The sequence below is a fragment of the Rhinatrema bivittatum genome, chromosome 5 (genome assembly GCF_901001135.1).
Source record: "Rhinatrema bivittatum chromosome 5, aRhiBiv1.1, whole genome shotgun sequence".
Lineage (NCBI taxonomy): Eukaryota > Metazoa > Chordata > Amphibia > Gymnophiona > Rhinatrematidae > Rhinatrema > Rhinatrema bivittatum.
This window is the reverse complement of record NC_042619.1, coordinates 28,891,831-28,919,695: the sequence shown is the minus strand read 5'-3', so window position 1 is coordinate 28,919,695 and position 27,865 is coordinate 28,891,831. Positions and strand designations below refer to the sequence as shown.

Here is a 27,865-nt window from a genome sequence, read left to right as displayed (position 1 = left end):
ATATATTTTTTTTTTTTTCATTTAGTTTTCTTTTTGTTTCATTGGTGGGATTTTTCTGTTTCATTTCTTTTTGTTTTTCCATTTTGGTGCATGTTAAATGGTTTTAACGCACACTATATATTTTTTGGCTCTACTAAATGTTTTTTGTATGTGTTAAAACCATTTAAGGTACACTAAAATGGAAAAATACGAACAAAATTTTGTTTGTTTTTATTTTGAAAAAGCACAAAAAGCAACTACAAATGTTATTGTTGTTTCTGTGTCATTTTCCAAAAGAGAGCACACCCCTACAGAAGGCTGAAAGGTCATGGATTTTGGCGGAAAACCTATGAAGGATTTTTGGGTGACTCCATGTAGAGCAGTGATTGGTCCGGAAAATGCACAGGAATGTGACTGGTATTGTGTTTGGGATTAGCTGGCCTAACATCATTTGCTACAGAGAATGAGTCAAAAACTGCATGGCAGAAATCTAGCAAGTTTGGTGCAGGTAGAATAGACTATGAAATACTTGCATGCCAATGAAGCTTTGAAACCGTCATATACAGACATGTTCATTGATGATTCGTGCTCAGGCCACAATGGAGTGGTCTGCAGTGGAAGTCGTCATTCAGTGTACACCAGTTTGTGACTTCTAATTCCCACAGTTTGCACGAGTAAAGTAATTCTAATTCCCATACTAAAATAGCACAGCAATAGCTCTGCGGTAGGCATTTCACAGCATGAAACCGTTCCAAGACTGCACACTGAAGCAATGTCACTTAAAAGGCATTCATTTGAGAGTACAACTCTTTACCACTTTGGGCCATCCTGCAGAAGAACATAGAATACAATGAGCCTTACTTGACATGGTTTTCAGTGAGTTGCTTGAGGATCTGGCAGTAGATTTCATCTTTCAGTGGCTCGGCTTTCAAGGCACCTTCAAATATCTGATCCGTCAACTCGTTGACTGAACGCATCCTTTTGGATGGATAATCACCCATATACTTCAGCATAGGTATGGCAACGTCAGTCAAGGACAAGGCGATACAAATACAGAGAAACCTAACACAATACTGCCAAAACAGACTCTGGGATGTTTGCCTGCCACATGCTTCTGTAAGATCTGAATCAGCACAGATTATTAGAACAACACTGGCAATGGTACACAATGATGCTGCCTGTGGAGGAAAACAAATCTGATCATTTATTCTTAGTTCCTGCTACACTAACGGAGATTCATGAATCATACACAATATCCTGTTCTGGGGCTGGAGATTCAGGGAGAATCTCTCCTCATATGATCTGGGCCACTGGTTCCCACACCTGTCCTCAGGATCCCCCTAGTTGGTCAGGATATCCAAAGTCCATATACATAAGGTGTATTTGCATGCACTGCCTCCCTTGTATGCAAACGTATCTCATGTGGATTCACTGTGGGTATCCTGAAAACCTAACCAACTGGGGATCCCTACCCTGAGGACATGTTAGAGAGCCTTCTGATCTAGTCTTTTGGGATATCCTCCCTCAGGTTCAAATGGACAGGGAATGACTTTTAAGTTCCTCTGCGGGAGCAGTGGAAAGGTGAAAGGAGAGATAACACAAGACATAAGCAAAGAGCTCATGATATGAGGCTCATGGGGAGATAGACCCAAGAGTAATATAAGGAAATTTTTCTTCTCAGAAAGGGTGGAGGATACATGGCACTGCCTCCCAGAAGAGATGGCAGGGTTCAAAATTGTATCAGAATCAAGAAAGCATAGGAAAAGCACAGAGGATCCTTAATAGTGGAAAGGTAGGGCAAAGCCAGAGATTGAGCAGGACCTGCAGTACTGCCTATGTCAAGATGGGCAAACCACTTCGCACTATGGGAAATTATTTTTGTGGATCCGTGAACACAGCTGAGTGGTGAATTGGATTCCTAATGCTAAAGCAGGCCACCGTTCAGTTTAGCTGAGAGTGTGACTGCCCAGTAGGAGGTTATTGGGGTTTTGGGAGGTCAGAGAGAGAGAAGAGAGAGGATTGATGGTCTGGTTTCAGTTCAGTTGGTAAGCTTGTCACAGTAACCAATGGGAGACTCCAGTGGGAGGGTTGTGGAAACTGACCAAAATGGAAGGAAGAGAATGTGCTTCCCCAGAAAATAACTTGGCGAACCTGACACCAGGAAGGTCATAGAGTTAAAACCTACTGGTGACGCAACGTGGATAAGGGTTATCAGAGTGCTGAACCAGCCTGACACTGGGCATATAAGTGACATTCCATCCATGTCCTAAACTCTCAGTCAGACTTTGCATCGAACTGGGAGACACTGGAGGGACCTTGATGTTTCACTGTTGGGCTACAGAAGATGAATGAGGATGAATCTCAAAGCAGGAGTGCTGAAAATAGGTCAGACTGTCAAGATAATCATGATGAACACATCGCGCAGGTTCAGCTCCATGGTTTGGTCACTCTGAAACCCAGATCTTGAGGATCAGAGCTGTGCACCCAGGTCCTCATGATTCTGCTTGATGTAGTTGCTAACTGACTTGCAGAAAACTGTTATGCCAGTACATGTTAACCCCTGTTCTCTTTTCCATTCCAAAGTTTGTGCTCTTTGGAGATGTGTTAGCCTGACTGTTTACTAAGGGGTTTTGTGAGGGTTTCTCCTGAAGTAAGAGGGGAAGCAAGGATTGGCTGGAAGTAGTCTAGAAAGGTATAAATCATGGGTCAGTCTGGTGGGAATTGCCCTTTCTAATATAGAGTGGAGGAAGAAAAGGACCTCCAGGATATAGGGAACCTGGAGTAGCCAACCTGGAGGCTCTGGGGAGCCCCCCTCAGTATGGAGTGGAGTCTTGCAGTGGCTTTTCCTCTGAAGGGAGGAAACCTAAGGCAGAGAGTCTGGAGAAGAGGCGATGCCTTCCCTTGAGGAAATGGCTGGGAGCTAGGAGTACGGGAGTGTCCCAAAGAGAGGAGTGCTTCTTGAAGGACCAGAGCACGGATAATACCAGGGAGACCCGCACGCTGCCGGAAGAGTGAAGTCAGGAGGACCAAGGAGAGGTGTGAATTACAAGGGAGATGGGAGAGGGAATGTGTGAGTGACCCCCCCAGGAGTTAGGGATGTGAACCCCATGTCCCACATTAGAGTCTAATGGCTAAAAGGAAGAGGAATCTGAAGGGTGTGGAAAAAGAGGTGCTTGAAGAGTGGGGAACTTCTGGGTACTGGGGTATTAAGGGATCTAAGCTCTATATTCTGCTAAATAGAGTTTGGAAAAAAATATGGGAGTACTGGATGTAAGATAACACCATAAAGTAGGAGAATGTATTCCAAGCTCTGGGCTACAATGTCTTGGTGTTGAGTGTTTAATGTTTTGGTGTTGAATGTTTAACTTGATCAAGTATCCAATGAACGCTAACAATTCAAGATGCTCTGCATACCCTGTATAAGTTCTGTATATAGTTGCTGGCTGGACATTCCAGAAAATGAAGTTGATGTTGGACTGGACCTGGAGTGGTGTGAAGTTTGTGGGACCTAGAGGTTGGCCAGCATCTAATGCTCTAAAGAGGGACAGGGTTCACGGAGAGGAGGGTATTGCATAGCTCCCTGACCAGTCTAAGTCAAAGCAACTTTCCCCCTCTGCCTCTAGCTGCGTCCACTTCACCATCTGCACGATCCCATTCCCTGTATCCACTAAATAAATTAGAGAGCCTGACGTCTAGAAAAAATGTGTGAGATCCTCTCCTTATTTTCCGTGCCTGAGTTGGGGTTACACAGTATTTACGTCAGCGATAGATTAATTGACGGTTTTACTGCTGCGCAATATTCTGGTACATCACATTAACATAGAGCTAAAAGAACAGTGACTTCTGGCTGTGTTAAAATGCACTAAATCAAGATATAGCTTTCACAAAAATATGACAATTTGGCCATCGACCAATCGATGCATGTTATCGACAGTGGTGCATGTTATTAAAACAGGTTTCAGTTTACTATTCGAGTTCTTCAGGTCTAAGGTGGGTGGCCTGGAAGCCTGTTCTTGATACCTTGATAGTATTTGGTGCCAAGAACAGGGGAGAGGGGATACAGAGATGGGTCACTTATGGTGAAAGAATAGGAACTCACAGATCCAGGACGCTTTCCTGTTGTGAGGGTCTGTGGCTACTGGACTGCACACCCTCCCCCGTCTAGCTAGCTCCCAAGCCAATGGTAGTTTTTAGGGACTACAGCATGCCCCATCATTGGGAATGGAAAGGATATCTATAAACGCCATGCAAGCTTCCTGTGTCAGCTCCTCGCTGCCCAGGACCTTCTTTAGGAGGGGCTGCTTGATGGGCTCCCGAGTGTAGCACCAGAGTTTGTCTTTCCCTCGGTTCTTGGTGATCATGACCCGGCTCAGGGTGTGCTTGGGCGGGGGCCTAGAAGCACAGATAAAGCAGAGCAGTAAGAAGTCAGAGATGATTCTCTCAGCAAGGCGCTTAGCTGACATCAGTTGTAAAATGGCTGCGAAGCCTTAGAAAGTATCACACACCAATGGCCGGATTCTCCTAGGCTTTTTTTTCCCCACTTTATGTCTATGGAAAAATAGAGGTTAGTGAATGAGGCTGTAGGCATCACCGATTACAGATTATGATGCAAACTTCTCCCTGCTGCCTAGAAACCTGCTTAAATAATTCGAGTTTTCCCCCCTTTTAAAATCATCCCGCTGCCTGCCTGCTATACATTTCTTCCAGCTAAAATGGAGATTTGCTTTATTTCCATGAGCTCATCGCTTCCCACTTACACGCAGTATATTTGTTGATGAACACCATTTCTGAAGGAAACAGCTAACCAAGCACACCGTTTTCAGCAGAAAAATGACCTAATGGGTATGTGGCTTACATGGTAATGTATCTCTACCCATCATGCTACCGCAGAACCTGTGGACAGCTGTCCCTGGAGTCTTCAGCCCTTCGTATCTTTCTAGCCACTGTAGAATAGTGCACTGCATATATCCTGCACATATGTAGTTATAGCACTGTGAAGCACTGATCACTGAACTTGCCAGAGAATCATCCAGCACAGATGACATCATTCCTGGAAGGATGGAACTAAGTTTGTTATTCTAACTGATAAGAAGAGGCCTGTGGCCTATAAATAAGAGCAAGCTGCTGTACACATGTTAAAACATATATTGATTGGTTATTAAAGGTAATGGGTGTGGATTATGCAGATGACTGATAATAGCAGACCCCAGACCCTTTATAAGCTGATGCACATGTTAAGATCTCTGAGCAGATTTTAAACAGACCTTGTACACCTTTGCTTGTACTAAATTATTTCTGTATTTTTCTGCTCCTAGAGGAATTATCCGCCTTCCTCTATTTACTTATCTGTATTAATAAACCTCTCTCTTTATTACCGTCTGAAGCTGGTATTCATTCTGTAATTAGATAGAGGAGAAGCCACTCTTTTAACACCACACGTCCACCAAAACAGCCTCTTCCGGAAGCAGGGCATGCAGTCCATGCCAATAAGCACACAAAAGGCAAGCGAAGAGAGCAGATACGGTTTCCTTAGACTTATGAAGTAAAAGATTTGCTTCTCTGGTTGAGGTAAGGAAGGGCACAATTAAGTTCTGGAATTCATCGCCTGAGGATGTGGTAAAAGATGTTAGTGTAGCTGGGTTTAAATAAGGTTTGGACAAGTTCCTGGAGGGAAAGTCCATAAACAATTGTTAAGGTAGAGCTGCAGAAATCCACTGCTTATCCCTGGATGTTAGCAGCATGGAATCTACCTATTCCTTGGGATCCTGCCAGACACTTGTGATCTGGATTGGCCACTGTTAGAAACAGGATGCTGGGCTTGACGGACCCTCGGTCTGACACAGTATGGCAAGTCTTATGTTCCATGGGCTTCTTAAAATAACATATGCAGTTTCATAACAGAGGATCTGGACGAGTGCCCAAGTCTTTTGCCCAGGACGTTCTCGACATCAGCCAAATAAGAGCTAGATTTAAGATATTTACCAACACGATCTCAAACATGAAACCTTGATTTTAGCCGCTATAGAAAGATAAGATGGACATGCCTAAGGATTAGTGTCACATTAGCGGACAAACTCATTCTGTCTGGATGTTTGGGAGAGAATTCATTTTTTTTTAGTTTACCTGAAGAAATCATAGGAGAATTCCTCCAGGGTGTACGGCTTCACCTTTTCTTCACCCTCCGACATAGTCACCTGTGATGTTCTCATGACATCTTGTCGCTGGTCAGGCGTCATGGTGACTAAGGCCTGAAGGTAAAGACATCGTTACTTGCCAACACAGGCCAAGGTTTTAGAAACAATTGTTTTGTCTCAATTTACAGCTTTTGTCAGTGATAACAGTGTCCCACATCCCAATCAATGCTTTTATCTTTGTCGAATTTCACCTTATTACACCAGAAACATATAGAAACATGGAAATAATGGCAGAAAAGGACCAAAGATCCATGCAGTCTGCCCAGCAAGCTCATGGTAGCATCAAAAGTATCAGACTTTATTGGTTAAGGGTAGTAACAGCCGCATCAGCAAGTTACTCCCATGCTTGTTTTCCCAGACCTTAAAATTTAGATCCTTGTTGGTTGCTGTCTGAATTCGATTCCCCCCCCCCCCCCCCCCACTGTTAAAGCAGAGAGCAGTATTGGAGTTGTATCAACAGTAAGAAGGTTTATTGGTTAAGGGTAGTAACCACCACATCAGCAAGTTACCCCCATGCACTTTTTCTTCATTTCCATCCTTTAGTCCAGTGGATCTCAACCTTTTTCCCCATCGTGACACACCTGACAGGCCACGCTCACATGTGTGACACACTGCTCATTACAATTCACAGCGGAAATAAAAAAATAAAGGTCCAGTGTTATTTTTATTGTTAAGAATGACACAAGGAAAGATACGTATTCTGTCTGAACAGAAATTGCATAAACGGTAAACATCCCACACCAAAACAGCACCAATTCCAGCACTTACCTAAGAAAAGGCAACACTGAAATTATTACACCAGGCCTTAAGACACCAATACATCTCCTATTAGGAAAACGGAACAAGCCAGGCTGCGACAGAGCCCTACACAAACTACACGCCAGCAGAAAACCTCACCTGAATCACATGTGCTGACTTTCACCTAACAAAGAATAAAGAGACCAAAACACATAACAAGAAGCATGCAGAAAAAACTGAATTGGAAACTGCAACATGCCAGAGTCTCTGTATGCAGTGTAACAAAGGAAAAAAAAAGAAACATCACCCATCCTTATAAAACAAATCAAGAAATATAAAATCAGTAGCAGTAAAACCATACTAAAAAAAGAACAGATTATTTCAAAACAGCTGATGAATGGAATATCCAATAATTAAAAACTCATATAAAAAATTTCTAGATACCAATAAAATATTTCAAAATAGCAGACACAAAGGCCCAATAATGAAAAATAAGGATACAAAAAAATTTTTGCTCTGCATACCTGGGAACGTTTGATATCCAGGTGACCTGAGATTGTTTTGAATTAGCAGAAGGAGGGACGGTTTGCTTGCAGCTTGCAACTTTCTCCTCTCTCTCTCTCTCTGTCTCACACTGGCTCACATATACATATGCTTTTCCTCTCACATATATAGTCTCTTAATTATACATTTACACACATGCTGTCTGTCTTTTCACGCGTACACACACAGGCTTTCAATCACACACATACATGCTATCTTTTTCTCTCACACATACTCTCATGCACATGCTTACACACATACTCTCTCTTTCTCTCGTTTACACACAGGCTCTCAATCATATACTCATATGCTCTCTCACCTAAACCAGTTCTCAATCAGACACATACTCTCTTTCACATACAGGCTCTCAATCATTCACATACATGCTATCTCACTCACACACACACATAGGATCTCAAACACACATGCTTGCTCATTCACTCACTCTCTCCCCTTCCCCCGAACTAGTGTCAGCAGCAGCCTCCTCCCAACCCTAAAGGCAGCAGCAACCTCTTTCATTTTCAGCCCTCGCGGAGAAAGGAGTCCCATCGGCCACGAGGGTTGACGTTGTTCCTCATTTTACTCCGAGCTGTGCTGCTCATCCTTCAGGCCGCACCTCTCTTCTTTTCTTCTGGTCAATGCTGCCCGCACTAGCATGGTCTCTTCTTCCCGCTCACGCACCTGTTGCTCACCACTTCCTCTTCCGGGGCGCAGGAAGGAAAGAGTGTGCCGGTGCCTCTGACTCCAGCTGTCCTGCCGCGTTCCGCCTGGGCTATCAGCATTTTAAGCCCGGGCAGAGCACCTATTTCGCTTGGGTAGGGGGAGCAGCTGGGTCAGCAGGGGACTGGGAAGTGTGACGACACACCTGTGTGTTCTTGGCGACACACTGGTGTGTTGCGACCCACCGGTTGAGAACCACTACTTTAATCTTTAGGGATCCACAGTGTTTATCCCATGTCCCTTTGAAATCTTTCACCGTTTTTATCTTCACCACCTCCTCTGGAAGGGCATTCCAGGAACACTACCCTCTCCGTGAAGAAACATTTCCTGATGTTGGTTCTGAGTCTTTCTCCCTGGAGTTTCATTTCATGACACCTAGTTCTACTAATGAAGAAGGTTTGTTGATTGTGCATCATTAAAATACAGACCTTCAGGTACCTGAAGGTCTGTATCATATCTCCCCTGCACCTCCTCTCCTCTAGGGTGTACATATTTAGTTCCTTAAACCTCTCCTCAAAGTCACTTGATGGAGAACTCCCACCATTTTGGTCACCCTTCTCTGGACAGCCTCCATCCTGTCTCTGTCCCTCTTGAGATATCGTCTCCAGAACTAAACACAATACTCCAGGTGAGGCCTGACCAAGGACTTGTACAATGCAGCCCAGCATTCTTCTGGTTTGAGCTATCGCCTTGTCACATTGCTTTGCCGTCTTCAGATCATTAGACACTATCACCCCAAGGTCCCTCTCTTGCTCCGTGCACAGCAGCCCTTCATCCCCCATCACATACAGATCTTTTGGATTTCTGCACACCAGATGCAGGACTCTGCACTTCTTGGCATTGAATCCCAGCTGCCATATCTTCGACCACCATTCAAGCTTCCTTAAATCATGTCTCATTCTCTCTACTCCTTCTGGCACATTCACTCTGTTGCAGATCTTAGTATCATCCGCAAATAGACAAACTTTACCTTTTATCCCTTCTGCAATGTCGTTCACAAAGATATTGAAAAGAACTGGTCCCAATACCGATCCCTGTGGCACTCCACTTAACAACGTTCTCTCTTCGGAGTATGTTCCATTTACCATCCCACACTGCCTTCTAGCCATCAACCAGTTTGTAATCCACTCCAACACCTTGGCGCTCACTCCCAAGCTTCTCATTTTATTCATAAGCCTCCTGTGCGGGACCATATGAAAGGCTTTGCTGAAATCCAAGTAGATCACATCGAGCACTCTTCCTCGATCCAGTTCTTTAGTCACCCAATCAAAAAAATCAATCACATTTGTCTGACAGGACCTTCCCTTTGCTGAATCAATGCTGCCTCAGGTCGAACAACCCACTGGATTGTTGATAGTTCACTATCCTTTCCTTCAGCAGAGTCTCCATTAATTTTCCCACCACCGAGGTGAGGCTAACCGGCCTGTAGTTTCCAGCCTCCTATCTGCTCTCACTCTTGTGAAGCGGGAACACCACAGCTCTTCTCCAATCTTGCAGCACCGCTCCCGTTTCCAGGGATCTGTTGCACCGGTCCTTCCACGGACCTGCCAGCGCATCACTGAGCTCCTTCAATATCCTGGGATTTACCTCTTTCAGCCCCATGGCCTTGTCCACTTCTGTAAGTGTAAGGGATAATTCTTTGATTATGATTTCTCTAGACATTTCATCAGGTTTTGATAGTGTAATATCACCATTCCTTTGAACAGATTAAGTTCTCTTGGACTTGGCACTTTGTTAGATTTGTGGCTTGTGGTGCAATTCCGTAAACCACCGCACTCACCCTCAACATCGCGAAAAGTTGGGTCTCCTGTGGCCGGATGCTGCTGAGCTCCTTACATGTGGCAGAACGCCGCCTCTACCGCTGCCTCCAGCTGTCCCTCCTTAAGTGCGCACATGCCCGACACTGTCTCCTTTGAAAGGCTCATGGCAGGAAAAAGCCATGGCGCCTATTGATGACACCATCAGCTTAGCCCTACTTAAAGGCTCCTTGGACATCCTTAGTTCGCCTCAGCAACAGGTCCCCTGTTGTGCCTTGTGCCCCAATACATGTTGCTAGTTCTTGTATCTTGTTCCTTGCTTGTGTTTTCCCTTGCCTTGTCTTTACCTCATCTGTGCCTTGCCCTTGCCTTTTTCGTGCCCTAGTCTTGTCACCCTTGCTCCTTGTCTCCCTGTTCCCCCTTGGCTTGACTTCACCTCAGCTTGGACTTGCTTGTCTGCTGCCTGCCCCAACCTCTGGCCTGTTACTCATCTCTGCTGTCTGCTGCCTGCCCTGACCTTTGCCTGGACTTACTCTCCCTCCTGGATAGGCCCAGGGACCCACCTAAGACCTGCCGGCCAGCAGGACCCAAGGACTCAACTTGCGGGGGAGGTGGCTGGTACAAGCGAAGCTCCATCCAGTTCCACCCAAGGGCTTCTCCACCAGTTGTCGATGTGAGCCTAGTGGGCTCTTCCACTAAGCGGCACCAATCACACCACAGCATCAAGGTTCCACTTTTCCAGCCAGCATTACACACAGATATTCCTAAATGGTTTGAATATTATCTGTCTCAGTGAGTTTTTCAAGTTAAAATGGGGTGTAAAAGGGAAGTCCATCATCACAGGGATCCACAAGGATCTGCTCTGTCACCTCTCCTATTTAATCTATATTTGCTCCCTTTAAGCATGTTATCTTCTTCTTTTGGCATCGAATTTAAAATATGTGCAGATGACATTCATTGTTTTTCCCAGTTTCTCCTAATCTACCACTACTGATTTATTGTTAAAATGTTTGGAAGCTACTAATAGCTGGCTAAAGGAAAATCATTTGAACTTAAATCTTACCAAGACAGAAGTTAGGGGGTCGATTTTAAAACAAATGCGGGGGCATCCATATGCGCGCATGTTAAAAAATACAGTTCCCGCGTGCACGTGCGCACCGGATTTTAATATCTGCAGGCGCATATGTGGGCAGGTCGGGACTTGTTAGCGCGGGGTGGGGGGATTTTAAAACCCAAGCTGTGGTGACGTGCGTAGGCCTTCCCCAGTTCCCTCCCAGTCCACTCCAGTTAAGGAGAGACCAACTTTCCTATCCCCCTAACTACCCTTCCTACCTTTTCCCCTCTCCTCCCCAACCCCTAACTCTACCTAGCTAGTCTAATTTTTTTTGTTTCAATACTTACTGCTCCTTTAGAGCAGAAGTAACTTCCTCGTGCCGGCCAGCTGCCGGCGCGCACTTCCCCAGGATAGGGCCTAATTGTGGGGATTGCATATATTGAACCCATAAAGGATTTTATTTTCATTTTTTATTTCTGCTTTTCGAAAACAATGTTCCAAGTGGCAAACAACAAGCAACAACACATCACCTCCTTGAAGCGCTGAACAAATAACAATAAGAGTAATAATCTCAGAAGCTGGTTCTTCCATCATGGAAGCCTTGTGCCTTCTGCCCTAACCCATTCCTTTTCCCCCGGATCACTGCAAGGAGCCCTCAGGGTCACTCATTCTACATTTTGAGCCCCTGCAAGTCAGGATGACTGGAGCAACAACTCAATCCCAGCCCATCACAGCCACCTTTGCAGTCTGCCCCAAGTTGACCACAGGGGAAGGACGCAACATATTTTCCTGCCTCCAGAGAAAACAACGGCTTATCCTCCTCCCCCTTCCTCCCTTTTACCCTCAGCCACAGCTGCTGCTGAAACTTTATGGCATTAGTGTTGGTGCCCATGAGAAGCAGCGAGCTTAAGTAATGTATGATATTGTGGACATCGTAAATCATATCAAGAGAGTGAAACGTAGCAGGGTATGAGTTACTACTCCAGTTACAATGGAATTATATTTTGAGTTCTTGCAACACACTCTCTGGTAACTCTACTGAACAACACTGATTTTCTGTGGATGATCTTAGAAGGCAACAATATTGCTAAAGAAAGGTCTGATGGATTGGAAGACTGGCTTCCAGGCTTCAACGATGAAAGCTTCTGCATGTGCTAGTGTAGCGTTACCTGGGGATGAGGAAACATGCTCTCCTGAGCTACATCACTTAGCTTACCACAATCTCCATGGGCGGTGCGGTGACAGTAGGCAAGACATAAACACTTTCGGTGGGGAAATCTCCCCTCTGCTTGGTTCTTTCATTGGTCCCATTGGCCCAGCCAGAGTTCATGACATTCTCTCCAGTGTCCTGGTCCAGAACAATCAGGTCGCCTTTCAGAAAGCTGAGAAATCCAGAGTCTTCTCCCACTGCACAGCAAATAGTAATTTTAATTACTTTCTTTGACGCCATCAATGATCATTGAGCTACTGATTTTCACTAGATGGCGCTAGATCCCTGCCATAGGTATTTCAGCTTGGTGGGAGAAACCATTTCCTTACAGCACCTCCCCTTGAGGCTGGCTGTGAATGGTAGCTCCTTAGTTCACATGTGGGGGGAGGGAGGCTAGTGGTCTAGAGAGTGTGGTCATTTTGAGTGTCTTCTGAAAAGTGAGGAGCCAGTTTGGGGAACCGATTTATTTTTTGAGGAGATCTCAGCAATGTACCCCTTGCCTGTCAGGGTCTGCCTTCGGTTAGGAAAGAGAGACTTTGTTTGCATTTTGGGCAGTTTTCTTGAGTTTCCCAGGGTGTGAGACTCTAGTCCCATCTGGGGGAAGGACAAGACCCGAGACCCGTGGCCAGGGGTGAGGAGACCTGTGTATCCCTTTTGCCCTGAAGGACAGCAGTGGCTCCTCACCTGAGCATGGGCGTTTTGAACTTTGAAACTGATTTGCCTTTTTGGTTTGTGAGGGGGTTTAGTGCCACCCCTCCTCACAGTGGAAATGGGCTGCATTAGCCTGTTTGTTCATCAGCAGACCTAGGTTAAGGACAGGTCACCACAGAAGGAGTCCGAGGAGCAGTGGATGGAGACTGTTGGAGACTCCCATTTGGATCTCCACTGTTTGGGGCACAGGACACAAGCTGGGGACGATCTGGACTCGTGTGGACCTCCGGTACGTTTTTCGTGTCTTAAGAGGATCCTTGCCAAGCTTAGGGATTTCCCTGCCCAACTGGGGTTTTCTTATCAGCTCACTCCCTGAGGGATAAGTTACAGCCCCAGATCTGGTACTGAGGACACATTCACAGAGGAAAGGAAGCAGAGTCCACACTGTAATACCCCAGAGTGAGCACAGATGTAAAGAAGACAGCATTCGCTTGATTGAACATTTGGTTATTTTTCTAAAGATTCACAGTAAAATTAGTTTGAACATCCAACCCTGTCCTGTCAGGTCCCTACAGCGCAGCATCACTTAAAGGAGTTCAGGGGCACATAAGTGAAAGGGGATTTCAGTCCACCTCCTGGGCCTAGAAGGACATCCATCCCCCCACAGAAAGGACCCACACCTTGGGACAAACATAGGGGATAATATGCCTACAGAGAGAGCCTCAAGAAACACATTCTTTTATGGCCCTGTGGGAAACAGCACATCCCTGGAAAAAGGGTTACATATTTAATACTGATTGCTAAAAGCTTTAATTGTGTTTACTTCAATAAGGGCGAGCAGGAAAGGGCGAAGGTCAAAAGGGCTTCAATAAAAGAGCGCCGCAAACAAAGGCGCGGCTTAATAAAAGCGGTGATGAAGAACAGCGAACCTCAGCATGGCAAGGAGATTAAAGGCCCGAGCTAATAATGTCGGTGATGAATATGGGCGCCTCTAACGCCTTTATTTATTTTATGTATTTATTTTGTTTTGCATATTAGCACGGGCCTTTAATCTCTTTCACTGAAGCCCTTTTGACCTTCATGCAGGGAGGGCAGAACCTCCCCAGCCTCTGCAGCAGCTCCGGCAACTTACATGGAGAGAGCCGGCCAAGCCGATCAGCAGCAGTAGCCGCCTGGGGCCCACAGGCATCTTGCAGCCTAGCTCCGTCACTCCCTGACAAGCAAACTCCCACCCGCTCGCCCTCTCTCCTTCATGGTTCTTCCCCCCCCAGCTCTGAAGCTCAGATGAAGCAGAGCCTTGTGCAGCTCGGCCCCGCCCCCACTGATGCCAGGCTCCACCCCCAGCCCCTCCTCCCGGCTGCAGCCTGCCCTTTTCCTGTTTACCCTTATCTGAAGCTGGGGGTCAGGGGTGTGATCCCACACCTGCTTTACAAGATCAAATACAATCTCTACTTAAAATTGCTCAAACAGCAGGTTTTCTTACGAACAACAAAGAATTGGCGTTTTTGACAGTGGAGTCTCCCCGGGTACCAGTAATTTATGGGGTACCCAAAATTCATAAATCTTTGGTGCAACCACCGTGCAGACCTATAGTGTCTGCCAATGGATCTATTCTGGAACCCTTGGCGAAATTTGTGGATATCTTTTTGCAGCCGTTAGTACGACAAGCCAAATCTTACATTCAAGATATGTCTCACATGATAAATAAATTGCAAGCATTGGGTGCAGTTGCCAAAGAACACATCTTGGTCAGCTTTGATGTAGAATCATTGTACACGAATGTACCTCAACAAACAGCAGTGATTATTATTAGAGAGATGATTTCTCATTGAGAACAACCTCAATGAATACCATCAGAATTTATGGTATCATTAGCAGAAATAGTCTTATTTAATAATTTTTTTGCCTTTAATAATGAGTACTATTTACAAGTTCAAGGGGTAGCAATGGGCTCGCCTCTAGCTCCAGATGTAGCGAATTTACTTGTTACCCATTTTGAAGAAACAGTGATTTACAGTTCAGATTTTTTCAAATACATTATTCAATGGTCCAGATTCATAGATGATATATTCTTTATTTGGACACATACAGAGGCAGAATTGGTGGCATTTCATCAATGGTTACATCAAAGAAATACGAATTTAAGGTTCACAATGACCTATCATCATGATACATTGTCTTTTTTGGATATCTTAATTAAGAAAACAGATTTAGGTATCCAGACTACCTTATATCGAAAACCAACTGATAGAAATAATTTATTACGGTTTAACCGCCACCATCCACGATACTTTAAAGAAGGTCACCCTGTTGGTCAATTTTTTAGACTTCGCAGAGTATGTTCAGAAGATCAGGAATTTCATCATCAGTCGTTGGAATTAATAGAGAGGTTGAAACAAAGAGGTTATCCTGCTAAAACCATTAAAAACGCTTACAAAAGAGCGTGGTTCTCTGATCGACAACAATTGTTACAATATAGAGCAAAATCAGAGTTAGGGAATTTGGTGTGTGTACTTAAGCATACAAATTTGACTAAAGATGTCAAACACGTTATTCAGAGAAACTGGCACGTTTGGAGTACACATGAAATTTTTGAGGTTCCACCAATGTTCACATATTCCAAAGGGACTAACATTAAACAGAGAGTAGTATGAGCATCCACTACAGAAAAATCACACATTATGGACCATCCAGCGACACAAGAGATATGTAATCACTGCAATTTTTGTGATTCAGCGATTATAGGGACAAAATGGAGAGAACCAAATACTGGATTGACAATCACCCGTAAACAAGCAATTCTAGTTATGTGATTAATGCAATACAATGTCCGGGTCAGAAATTATATATCGGAAGCACCACTCGCAAGATCAAAATAAGATTAACAGAACATCAGAGCTGAGTGACCACAAAAGAACTCAAAGCTCCAATAGTTTCACATTGTTTAAGTAAGGAGCACTGTTTTGAGGATTTTAAATGGATCATTTTAGAACAAGTGCCCTTATCTTGGAGAGGCGGAGATCGATCCACTGCATTAAATTACAACGAGAATTTCTAGATTCATCGGCTCAACACTGTTGAGCCACTGGGACTGAATGAGAAGATAGATTGGTTTACCCTGATATAAGATGAAGTCATTAATTGATAGGTTAGTTATTTAAACTGGAAGAGCGTGATGTCGGTGATGTCAGTTCCGGTATCTGATTTTGGCGGGCTTTTGAGCTTTTTTAAGACGGGGGACACGGCGCTCCGTCTATATACAGCAAAGCCAAGTCAGAGAAGACTACAATTATTCCAAGCATCTTAAGAAAAGTAAGTGGGCTGTTCTCTCTATACATAGAGAGTAAATGAACTATTAGATTTACATGTGGAGCCATTTACTTTGAGTTCTATTTTTGTAAATAGCACGTTATTTGTAACACTATTTTGCAGAATCATTATGCAGTCTCTAACAAAAACGGTCTTATAACATAACCAGCATGCTCAAGGTGTCTAACCCCGATGAAGGAATTTATTTCTGAAACGGCATATGACACTAGAGAAGTTTTAAAGTGCACGGAGAAAGAGAAGAGAAGAAACGTAATTGTTATTAAGAGGAAGGCTGCGGAAAACACAGCACCTTGCAGTTAAGTGACTGTTGATTAACATAAAAATTAAGAAAAATTAGTAAAAATCATATAAATACACCTCCACGGAGTGATTGGTGATTATAAACTGTTGAACCAAACATCGGGCATGTTACATTCAGATACGATGAACATCCCATGGTATATGATGGTCACTCTGAGATGATATAAATATTCAGAGTCTATTTTTGAATAGATATCTCTTGGGTTTGAGCAAGATTATATGTGTATGTGTATATTCGTTTCTTGCATTCATTGGGTTATTTGAAATTATTGAAAACTAGGCTTTAGCCAGCTAAGTTTCTCCCCACCTCTGACTCAACCACACCTTCAGAAATGCCCAAATACCTAGCTGAAAGATCTCTAAAGGGAGATGACGTAGGACAGAAAAGAAGGGGTTGGGGATACCGACCATCCAAAGTCATCATCTGTCCAATCAAGAGTTTTGCTTACCAGGGTTTGGGTTGTCTTGGAGGGTTACCACGTATTTTGACCTTTTCCTCAGTCCCTCCAGAAAAGTGACAACAAGGTCTCGAATGTCTTCTGCATTGTTAGAGGTGAAGGTAAATTCATCTCCTTTAATGGTGGCCAAAGAGAAACTCTGACTTTGCAGTTTACCTCCCCTAAATGTGGATTAGGAAAAAAATATACCCTTAAAAAAATGAACAGCTTTTTCACTTTTGTGCTAGAAGTATTTTAAAACAAATAAAGAAGTTAATATGTTGCTTTGGATTGTACATCTTCCTATAGTTGTTTCCTGTCTGACTGTTCAGCACTGCCCTTTGCTGATCCCCCTATACTGGCCTGCTCTCCATTTCCTCCACTGGTAGCCCATTTCAGACCTTGTCATTTCCCTCTTCGATTTGTATCAAGATTGGCTTCTAGATGTGGCCAGTGTGAGATGCTTGAGGCTCCCCCCCGCCTCCCCCCTCAAGCCCACCCTGGCTGGGAACACCCCTATGCCACATCCCTAGATCCCAAGAGCAGAAACCAGGCTTGCAAATCAAACCCAGGCCTCCTGCACAGCAGCAGCGGGCAGCACTGCCACCGAGTTGGCCCTTGATGCACCAGGTATACGATGTAGAGCTAACCTTGCTTAAGCCTTTTTTTTTTTTTTTAAGTATGCTCTCTTTTGAATCATCACCATTTTCTTTTCTTATTTTAGTGGGATCTAGAACTAGAAAGGATTCGATCCGCACAGCATGACTAAGGGATCCCACTTCTGGTGATCTGTTCTTTGATGGCCGCTGGTGGGTCACAATGCTCAGCAGCCCCAGGATACAAGCAGGTTCTTTTTTTTGTTTGTTTTTTAACTCATACCCATCTTTAGACACAATAGACCTAGCTTGCTGGCCCAGTTCCCCACTAGCATTACTCCCTGCTGATTCAGGTTGCTGTAAATTTTAGCTCTATTTTTTTCTTTCCCAATGAACTATTTCTCAGAATTTTCATGTAAAACGTAAGTAAATAAAGGACCAAAATCACCCAGGTCTTCTGCAGTACCAAAGATGTAGACAGATTTCTGCCGTTTCCATTTCACCAACCCTGAGAGACTCCCTTTAGGGAACCTGCACATCCCAAAATAACTCATCATGGATAGCTGCTCGCTGACTTGGGTCACCTGTGCAACTTAAGGTTACCCCCAGTTGTGTCTACTCCCTTCTTAAGTGGATCTAGGGCTTGTAGCCCTGTGCACTGCTTTGGTGAAATTGGCCTATTTGGAAAGGCACTTTATAAAGGATTAAATTAAATTAAAACAATGGAACTACAAATCTCTTTAAAAACAAAACAAAACAAGAATGAGCACCAAATCAATCAGATGGCTTGAGGTGTGTTGCATAAGGTACTTCTCAAAATATCAACTCACTAATAAGAAGTTTAGTACTTCAAATAAGCAGAATGGAGTGTTTCTGATGTATATGTTGGTGATATCACTAAAGGCGACAGAGGCAAAGGCTGCAGGAAACAAACAGAGTGGCTGATTCCCCAATGAGAAATATTGTTGGCACCGTAGGTTACAATACTCCGGTGTTCTCTTCATGTACTGAAACAAACTACGTCACTGCACAGCATGGTTAAACCACAAATCTTCAGAGAGATCATGATACATTTATGCATTTATTCATTACCTGCTGCTAGAGATCGCAGTGATTTCGGGGAAAGATAGCTCAAGAAGCACTTGCTCCTGTTCATCGACAAAGTACACACCAGTCCAGTTGACGGCCACAATGACTTCATTCTTGGGAAGACTGGGACCTAGTCAGAAACATCCACAGCGGTAAGCTTTACAATGCTGCATGTTTTGATGTATGAGCACTGAAAACTGAATCATATCATATCTTATGATATCGTATTGCATCATCGTATCGTATCATCGTATATCATATCATATAACATATCATGTCAAATCAATGATGGGATAACAAAGCTTGATATTGCGACTTTTTCTGTGAACATGGAGAGAACAGAAGAGATGATGGAATTTGTCTAAGATATGTACTCCCTATTACATAATACTCCCCTGCTTGACTAAGAATTGACTAAGAATTGCCTCGATGACTAAGAATTCATGTCTAACAATTTGCCTTTATGCCCAATGATTTTGTATTTTGTTCGACGCTATTTATGTATAGCTATGTTTATAGTTCCTGTTATACCTATTTATAGATTCTATTGCACCTATTTATTGTCTTTTTGACTCTGCAATGCCTAGTCAGTTTTTTTCCTCTCTCCCAGTTTAGCCGTTTTCTGCTCAGTTACATGTAAGGGCTCTGCCCAAAAGTTAATTTGTAATTTGTAATTTGCATTTTCTCTGTTATATGTAAGGGCTCCGCCCAATAGTTCCTGTTTTTTGTAAACCGATGCGATGTGCGAACGGATATCGGTATAGAAGAGACTTTAAATAAATAAATAAATAAATAAATAAATAAATGTACATCAGTCCTGAATTAAGCCCCATGCAGAGATATCGCTAGTGGAAGAATGTGCATGAATATGCAAAGGCCGTAGAGGTAGCAATTAGGAGCAAAAAGAATACACAAATATTTTAATCTTGCCACTTATCAAACGTAAGGGAAGAAAATAAGATTAGGTGGCACTAACAGATTGAAAGAATGTGATCTGATTGAAACATGATGCTAGAGTGCAGATGATGTGCAGATTATTGGTTAGCTGGTACAGGTGAAACCCCTGGTATTATCAAATTGGAATGAAAAACAATACAGTGGTACACATATAAATATATATAAATATATAACTAAGCAAACAATAAGTATAAGGCCACTCAAACCTAAATCAAAGCTATGAGATAAAACTTTTAAGAAGTTTGTAGTTTTGGTGCAGTGCTGCAGGCCCTTTGTACGGAGAGATTTTCTTCTTGTGTATATCAAACAGGTATTTAATGCACTTTCTGCTTGTTACTGGTTCTCCGAAGTTTGTCCTTTCTATTTATACATATATTTTTATATATTATGGACATTTTTGTGTTTTCTTACTAGTTTACATATTTTTTATGTTTGGTAGTTTTAATATATCTTTTATGCATTTTGTTGAGAGTATTTTTTCACACACACCTATAATTGTCTTTTTGGTACTTCAGGTGTATATTGTTATAGACCCCTTTGATTTATTGATTTTCATTGTACACTTAAAATTTGTTAATGTTTGTTTTATATACTACACTAGCGAGAAATGTTGAGGAGACTCGCGTCCACTTTTTAGTTTGTTTTATTAATAGGGTCTGAGCCAATATACATATGTTTTGTGTTTGTTATGTTTATTATAATTAAATGATTTTATTTCTGCATATTTTTAGTATCTATTGAGGAGACCTGAGGCAGTTGGACTGGCTTAGGAGGCGATTTTTTAAATTGGGATTAGCCTAATAGTAAATCAGGTACTGTAGGTATTTCCCTGTCCCCAGAGGGCTCACAATCTCAGGGGCCCACACTTCCCCCGGCGGCTATTTTGTTCCTGATTGGACACAGTTTCAAGCTCACAGTCTATACTTTGCCAGAGCTTGGTCTTATGCTTAGTCCTAGACTTGGTCCACTCTTAGTGCTACTTTCGTGTTCCTGTTTACTCTTAGATTGCTTTGTGTATCTCGTATTCCCATTTGGTACCACACTGTTTCTGTAAGCTTCTTCATGTCTCTAGGTTTTCCTGCAGTGGTCCTGCTCTGCTTCTGTGGGTGCCTTTATGTCTCCAGGTTTGGGTTCTTAGCATGTGCCTTGTGTTTTCTGTTGCTCATGCCAGAAACAAGATGGCTGCCAGGAGGAAGTATCGGCCATATAGCTGGGAGGATTAACCAGATGGTACAAAGGGCCTATCAAGACAAGACCTACCTATCGAGGCCTCACAATTATAATTCACTTCCTTGTAACAAATCGTCTAAGTTATTGTAATTGACTGGACCAAGGGTTACATTATATTCCTTGGGTCACTTCAACTTTTGCAAAATAGGACGAGTGGAGGAGTATCCTAATGGTTAGAGAAGTGGGCTGTGAACCAGGGAAACCAGGGTTCAAATCCCACTGCCGCTCCTTGTGATTTTGGGCAAGTCACTTCTCCCTCCATTGCCAGAGGTACAAACCAAGGGTTTCATTTACTAAGCATTTTCCCACAGACACAGAATGGGAGAAAAGCCTTAGTAAATGACCCCTGAGATTGTGAGCCCTCTGGGGACAGGAAAATACCTACAGTACCTGAACGTAATCCGCTTTGAAAGTGCTGATAAGTGGAATACAAATCAATTAAATAAATGGATAACCAGGCTGCTAGTGGGGGGACCACATTATGCCCTTCTTACAGGACCTACATTGATTCCTGGTCAAGAGTAGAATCCAGTTTTAAGTTCTCAAACTGGTTCATAAAAGCCTTAATGCAGCTGGCCTAGCATATCTCGCAGATTGGTTGGTTCATGCACGCACATTGAGATCTTCACAGCAATTGATATTAGAAGTTTCAGCTTTATCATCTTCCAGACTGGGAATCACAAGGAGCCAAGCCTTTAGATATTATACCCCAAAACCATGGATCTCAATTCCTTTGGTGCTCCGAGCAGAAGAAAATGTTTCAAAATTCAGGAAGAAAGTCAAAGTCTGGCTCTTTGAGCAAGTGTTTGGTTAAGAGCCTCTGTGCAAAGGAAGCCTAAATAATTAGTAACAATGCAGTCTGAATGCTTGGCTGGCTGGAGGAAAGGGCTAATTACTTGATTAGATTGGATTTTTACTATTGGACACATTTCCCTAGAGTGGATCCTGCTTGATCTGTACTTTTTAGGCAGATTCCTGTTCAGAAGGTTCTGCTAACGTTGAAGTCTTTGAAATATTTGTTCTTGCTAGTGGGGTGGCGGGTGTACGACATGGTTGCTTTACTATTTGTTTTTATTGCTTCCTGCGTGGAAGCTCACGGTGTTAAGTGGCCGATCAAGTGGAAATACATAAATAAAAATTCCGGACTACGTCACACTTAGGGCTTCCATTTTTAGGTGTTTAATTTTAGGAACGTTAAAAACTTTTATGTAGCTGAATAAAATCTGTGTTTCTGGAAAGCATTCCATTTATTTATTTATTTATAGATTCTTTTATACCGCGGTACGTATAGACATACATCACCTCGGTTTACAGTGAAACAATAAATTAGCAACAGGCTTTACATGTAACAGTTTAAAAAAAACCAAAAAACAGTAAAACATTTAACAGCAACAGGCTTTACAGAAACAAGGGTTTTAAAGATAATATGCATACATCATTAAATATCAAACAATAAAATATAAATAACCATGCCTGCTCTCTTAAGCTCTTCCCCCCACCCTACTCACTCATTTTGTCCTCTTGCCCCCAGATCAAACACTTGCCATTGGGAACAGAAGTGCAACAGCACCAGTGGGAGGCAGAGGAGGGGGGTGGGTGGGAGCCCATCAGCTGATTAAGAGCTTAAGTGCAAACCGAGGAGCAGTCAGAAACCAAGCAGTGGGTCTAAGAAAAGCAAGGTGGTGGTGGTGGGGGCAGTTAGAGGAGGTGGGCTGAGAGAGAACGGGGAAAACTGTGTTGTTCTGGTATTTTTCCATTAAACACTGATTTCATTGTTTTCTCACCAGGGGAGTTTTATTGGTGTTGATTGGTTAAAACCTAAAAACAGAAGCCTTATTTGTACCGAAGTTGTCGACTAACTTCGAGGGTTAGCCAGTCACTCTGCTTTAAAATATTTCCCCCCCCCTTCATCATTGACTGGTTAAATTTTACCCCCTAAATTTACAAGGCAGGCCAGTCCTGCCAGGCAAAAACATGGTCGCTCCAGAGGTGTTCCTATGATAGCTGCTAAGCACTAATTACCAGCATTAACCAGTTGCTTTTTAAATTGATATTCCATTTTTTGTGACTGATTAGCCACTTCAAAGCAGATTGCATTCAGATATAGTTAGCATTTCCCTATTCCCAGAGAGTTCACAATCTAAGGGCTCATTTACTAAGAATTTTTCCCATAGATACAGAATGGGAGATAACCTGGGGAGGTCAATATTCAAAGCATGTTCAGCACTATTTATCTGTATAAATATAGCTTATGCGGTTAAGTAGTGGACGTTGAATATGCGCCTACATTCAGCAGCTGCCACTTAGCCGCATAAGTCACTTATACAAGTAAAAGGATAGCCACATAAGTTTTGTGTGTGTAATAGGCAGATCGTGGTGGAGCAAGTTAGCCACATAACTTATTCAGCTAACTGGCAAGATTCAGTCATAGCTGCATAAGTTAACTGGATAACTGGGTCATTTGTGAAACTATGTTAGGGCTGTAACGTGCGTTATATTACATATGTTGGGCGATATACACAATATTTTGCATCTAGTTCTACCCGCCCAGATACCATCCTCTATGACACTGACCTTCTTTGCATGCAATTTGCATACATCGATAATTCAAATGCATGCAAATAAGGTCATTAATAAGCAATTTGATTCTAATATTTTGTTGCAGCCAACTAAGAAGGTGGTCAGCTGAGATAAAATAACACCTCCTCCTAAGAAAGCATTAGATGTGCGGCAGGAGGCTCAGGACACTAACGTGGGTCCTGAGGATCCTGCCACACAAGTAGAACGCCCATAAAAAAAATGGCCAAATGGGGAGATTGAGAGGAGGTCACTGTAACCTGGAAGATGTAGTAGACCAGACTAACAAACTAAAGAGTAGCAAATCACCTGGACCGGATGGTATACACCTCAGGATTCTAAAAGAGCTAAAAAATGAAATTTCAGATCTATTAGTAAAATTTGTAACCTATCATTAAAATCATCCATTGTACCTGAAGACTGGAGGGTGGTAAATGTAACCCCAATATTAAAAAAAGGCCCACGCGTGAAACTACGCACGAGGATTTCAAAATTAAATCCCTGCATGCACTTTCCCCTCCTCCAAACACCCAGCCCTGCTCCTTTTGTCCGCCGCAGGTAAAAGTCTGCAGGCTGCTCACAGCACCACTACTGGCAGGGAATAGTAATTTTCAAAAAGGCCGTTTTAATGTCGGTATACAGGAGGATAACTCACAAGTTATCCATCTAACTCCGAGTTATCCATTTAAATGTTTAGTTTTGAATATTGACCTCCAGGTTTTTACCCACATACAATTTTGAAGCTTAACCCTCCTTGAAAACTGACCTCCCTTCAACCTTTATTATTTTCTTTTATGATTCTTCCAAACACATACAGAAAATGAGTCACAAATTAAGTCAGATTGTAGAAAAATCAAACAACAGGGAAGGGGGGAAGGCTAATGAGGTCTCCGTGCCTGTCTGTGAGTCCCCTTAAATAAGTTGTGTGTTTAATGTCATCGTTCCCTCCTTCCCTCCTGGATTGTAGCAGTCCTCTGTCCCTCCTTCTCTCTCTCTCTACTTCTGTCCCACATGATTCCTGGCGCTCCTCTCCTCCTCTCCCCTGATTGGCTGCCATCCAGTCAGGTTAATCATGGATTCCCGTCTCCCTCTTTATCCTCCATTTCTCTCTTCATTCCTGTCTCATTCCTTCTCGCCTTTGTCTTTCCCTTCTTCAACCCCAGTCCCATTCCCTCCTTTCCTGGTGCCGCTCTCCTCTCTCTGTCGGGCCGGTGGCAGAGCAGGTGGCAGTAGAGGGGAAGGTTTCTCACTGCTGTGATGATATCCCCAGCTTTCCTCTGCTTTCCTCAGTGTGCGGCAGCGGCCGCAAAGGTTCTGACATCTCCATTCAGCCCTTCTCTTGTCCGCATCCTCACGAAGTGTAGCAGTGGGGGTTTATGATTCCCGAGGGCTGCAACTGGTCCCACTCTTCCCCACCTCTGCTAAAACATGTTTACTTTGCAATCTTAAAATTAAGTGAAGAGGCTTACAAGGAGAGGATTCCCAAAATATTGGACAATCTACTCCAATCAATATTAAAATATTTATGAAAATAATCAAATATTTGTTTTGGTAAAAAAAATTAAAAAAAACCAAAACACATCTGAAGAGTCTCTGTGGTGCAATCAAGAAAGCACTTAATTTAATAAAGAGTACCTGAAAGTTTAAAGGCCTCATAAAACCTAGAAAACAGCAAAGGCCACTTGAAGCGTGCAAAATCCACCACATCTTCCTTCACCTTCTGAGGGCTGGCTCTCTTCTGGGTATAAATTCCCTACAAGGGAAAACAGAGAGATGCAGAGAAAAAAAAAATCAGAAGAAAGCAAACAGACTCCAGCCAGTATTGGAAACATTTTCCTGATGAACTTTCCAGGGGTCAGGTTTATTCTAAGCCGGTTTAAATATGTCTTCCTGGGAGGATGATATCTTTAAGCATTATAGCTTGCTGCATTTATTTATATCACGCCTAGGGTTCCCCATGCCCGCCAATCTACCTTCCCGCCTGCATATACTTGCATTCCCTCTGGTGGCCGAGAGGACACACAGCCTCTTTAGACTTAATCAGTCCACTTGGCTGTTCACCAGGGTTTGCAGCCTTCTCCCTGTCCCCTGGAAGTTGCGAGGTTACGATCCGGGATTCTCCTGCTCCTGAAAGGCTTGAGAAAAGGGAGATCAGAGGTCACTCCCAAACCCGGGCCCCTCCTGCGTTGAAGCGTGCAATGGCAATGAGTGAACGATCCATGGGCGACCTCAAGTCAGGTGGATTTTCACCTGGTTCGAGTTGGGCGGCTATTTTTGAATTTCCCCCCAGAGTCCCTCCGGATCTATCAAATGAAAATCTGAAACGAATAGGAAAAACCCCCAAAGTAAACTAGAGGCCAGATTCGTCAAGGTCTTTCCCCAAAAGACACAGAATGGAGGAAAAGCCATAGTGAATCAGGCCCTGTATCTGCTTCAAAGGTTTTCAAATATCTAAAGATTTTCAGATCCACTTCGGAATCTTGTATGTTTTCGTTACAAATAGGTCCATTGAATTGATCGAACAATCCTTCAAAACTTCTCTGGTTTTCTGTAATTGTTTCAGTAATTGGCAAGCCTATTTTGAAGATGTTCACACATCTCTCTACTGGGCAGCACTAACATTTGGACTTCTTTATTTCTTTCATTTTTTGCCCCCCATGAAAAAAAATCTGGGAAAGATCAAAGAATGACCTTATAGTAATGATGAAATTAATTTGTAGGGGGGGTAGGAACTCTTTTCCACTCAATGGAGCTGATATAATACGCTGTGCATTCAAATTTAGCGCTGAAATTCAGCGCACAGTTTGTTAATGCACGCACTAAAAAAACAATCAAACTCCCGATGCAGTAAGCTAATGCGCTGACCATTAGGGGGCACCGAAGACTCAATTAGCCATGTGGGGGCCGCAAGCGGCAGCAAAGAGGAGTGGAGATTCAGCGGGCCGCGAGCAGCGCCCAATCTGCTCGAAGCCCAGAGAAGCACACACTCGGCGGGCGCGATGGCGAATGAGGTAGGAGCCGGGGCTGAGAGCGGGGGGTGGCGGCACGACTGGTGGGGGGATGCGAGCGCAAGGCAGAAGGTTTGCCTAGGGCACCTAATCCTCTTGCACCGGCCCTGGTATGAAGACCCTATCTGTGCGCACAAAATATGTTTTCTGTGCATAAATTTATGCATGCTAAGTATATCTTCTGCCCACATTTTAGGTGTTTTTTCTGGTTATCGTGTCTTCATAGAACTCGTCCTATTAAAAAAATACCCGGGAACCACTAAATGGTATCTGCAAATGGTGAAAGTAACCCAATCAGCACTCTGCACGCTACCTTTTTGTGTGCTGCTATAATCAGCTGAGCCCATTTCTCGACCGTCTTCGATGCCGTCATCTCTCGGTCGGGGATGTAAGAAGGAATCAAGCTCAGCAAACGCTCCAGCACCAGCTCCGACCCGTAATCCACGTAGTACTGCTGGGAAGCCAGTTCTGCCAGCTCATCTTCCTGCGGGAACGAGAGACCGCTCAGAGCAACTCAAGCTGAAGAGATCTGCTCTGGTGCAGACCAGGAGAGACAACAGCCAGAAAGGCTTTATTTTTTAGGGGAAAGGCTCTGATGTCTTTCATGCAAGCTAGGTTTTTTTTTTTTTCCAATTTCTTAAACAGTTAATTCAGCATTTGTGAAAGGAGATGGATTTATGATATTTTTCACATAAAGTCCTCCACTCCTCTCACAGATCATACGGAGCACGAAGAGCAACAATTCAAGGTTCCTCAGAGTGGACCCTGTTTGTTCAAAGGTTTTGTCCACTTTGGGGTCAATATTCAAATACTATTTATCTGGATAGATCTGATTTATCTAGCTAAGCAGCTGCCACTGAATATCTGACTATACTATTTAGCTGAATAAGTCACTTATCCAACTAGCTAGTTAGTCAGATAGTCAGTGGGCGGGCAGTGGGTGTAACTGGACAGCGCCACCTCTCCAGCTAGCTTAGCCGGATAAGTAGCAATATCCAGTGTTATCTGGTTAAATCAGACGAGGCCCAGAGCAGGTCTAAGGTTACTGGGATAAGCTTATCCTGCTAGCCTTTTGATCCGGGTATATTCAGCGGCATTGCCTTGACGCTGAATATCCCATGTAAGTTAGCCGGATAAGTCTGAGCTGGCTAACTTACGTGGCCGGATATATATTTTAAAATTGGCCCCTTTAAGCCTAGAGTAAAAAGGTCTTTCACCCACAGAGCATTTCTCTCTATAACTGTCGGGAGACAACATTTCTGTTGATTACAGAGTGAGCCTTCACCCGTCTCTTTTCCCAGAAGGGTGAGAAGGCAACTCAAGTCTTTATGCCAAGCAGCAGCATCAAACCTTAACTGCTGGAGATTACTGATGGATAGGAGTCAAGTGAAAACCCCCCCTCCACCACTGACTGCACATAACTCTGGGCTGGCCATTCTTGCTTCCTTGCTTCTCCTTACCCAACAGTAACTGAGACACAATAATAATTATACTA

General features: G+C 43.4%; 1 protein-coding gene across 5 annotated transcripts in view; it reads right to left on the bottom strand.

Moving 5' to 3' along the window:
• The window catches only part of MYO7A (myosin VIIA), a 284,107-nt gene that overhangs the window by 36,121 nt on the left and 220,121 nt on the right, over positions 1–27,865 (bottom strand). For all 5 annotated transcript variants that reach the window (XM_029602172.1, XM_029602173.1, XM_029602174.1 and 2 more), the window contains 8 exons: positions 26,684–26,854; positions 24,998–25,115; positions 18,602–18,728; positions 16,926–17,095; positions 12,202–12,392; positions 6,103–6,227; positions 4,214–4,371; positions 841–994 (listed from right to left, as the gene is read on the bottom strand). In XM_029602172.1, coding sequence (XP_029458032.1) covers positions 841–994; positions 4,214–4,371; positions 6,103–6,227; positions 12,202–12,392; positions 16,926–17,095; positions 18,602–18,728; positions 24,998–25,115; positions 26,684–26,854 — 1,214 coding nt within the window. The remainder of the gene's footprint in view (positions 1–840; positions 995–4,213; positions 4,372–6,102; positions 6,228–12,201; positions 12,393–16,925; positions 17,096–18,601; positions 18,729–24,997; positions 25,116–26,683; positions 26,855–27,865) is intronic.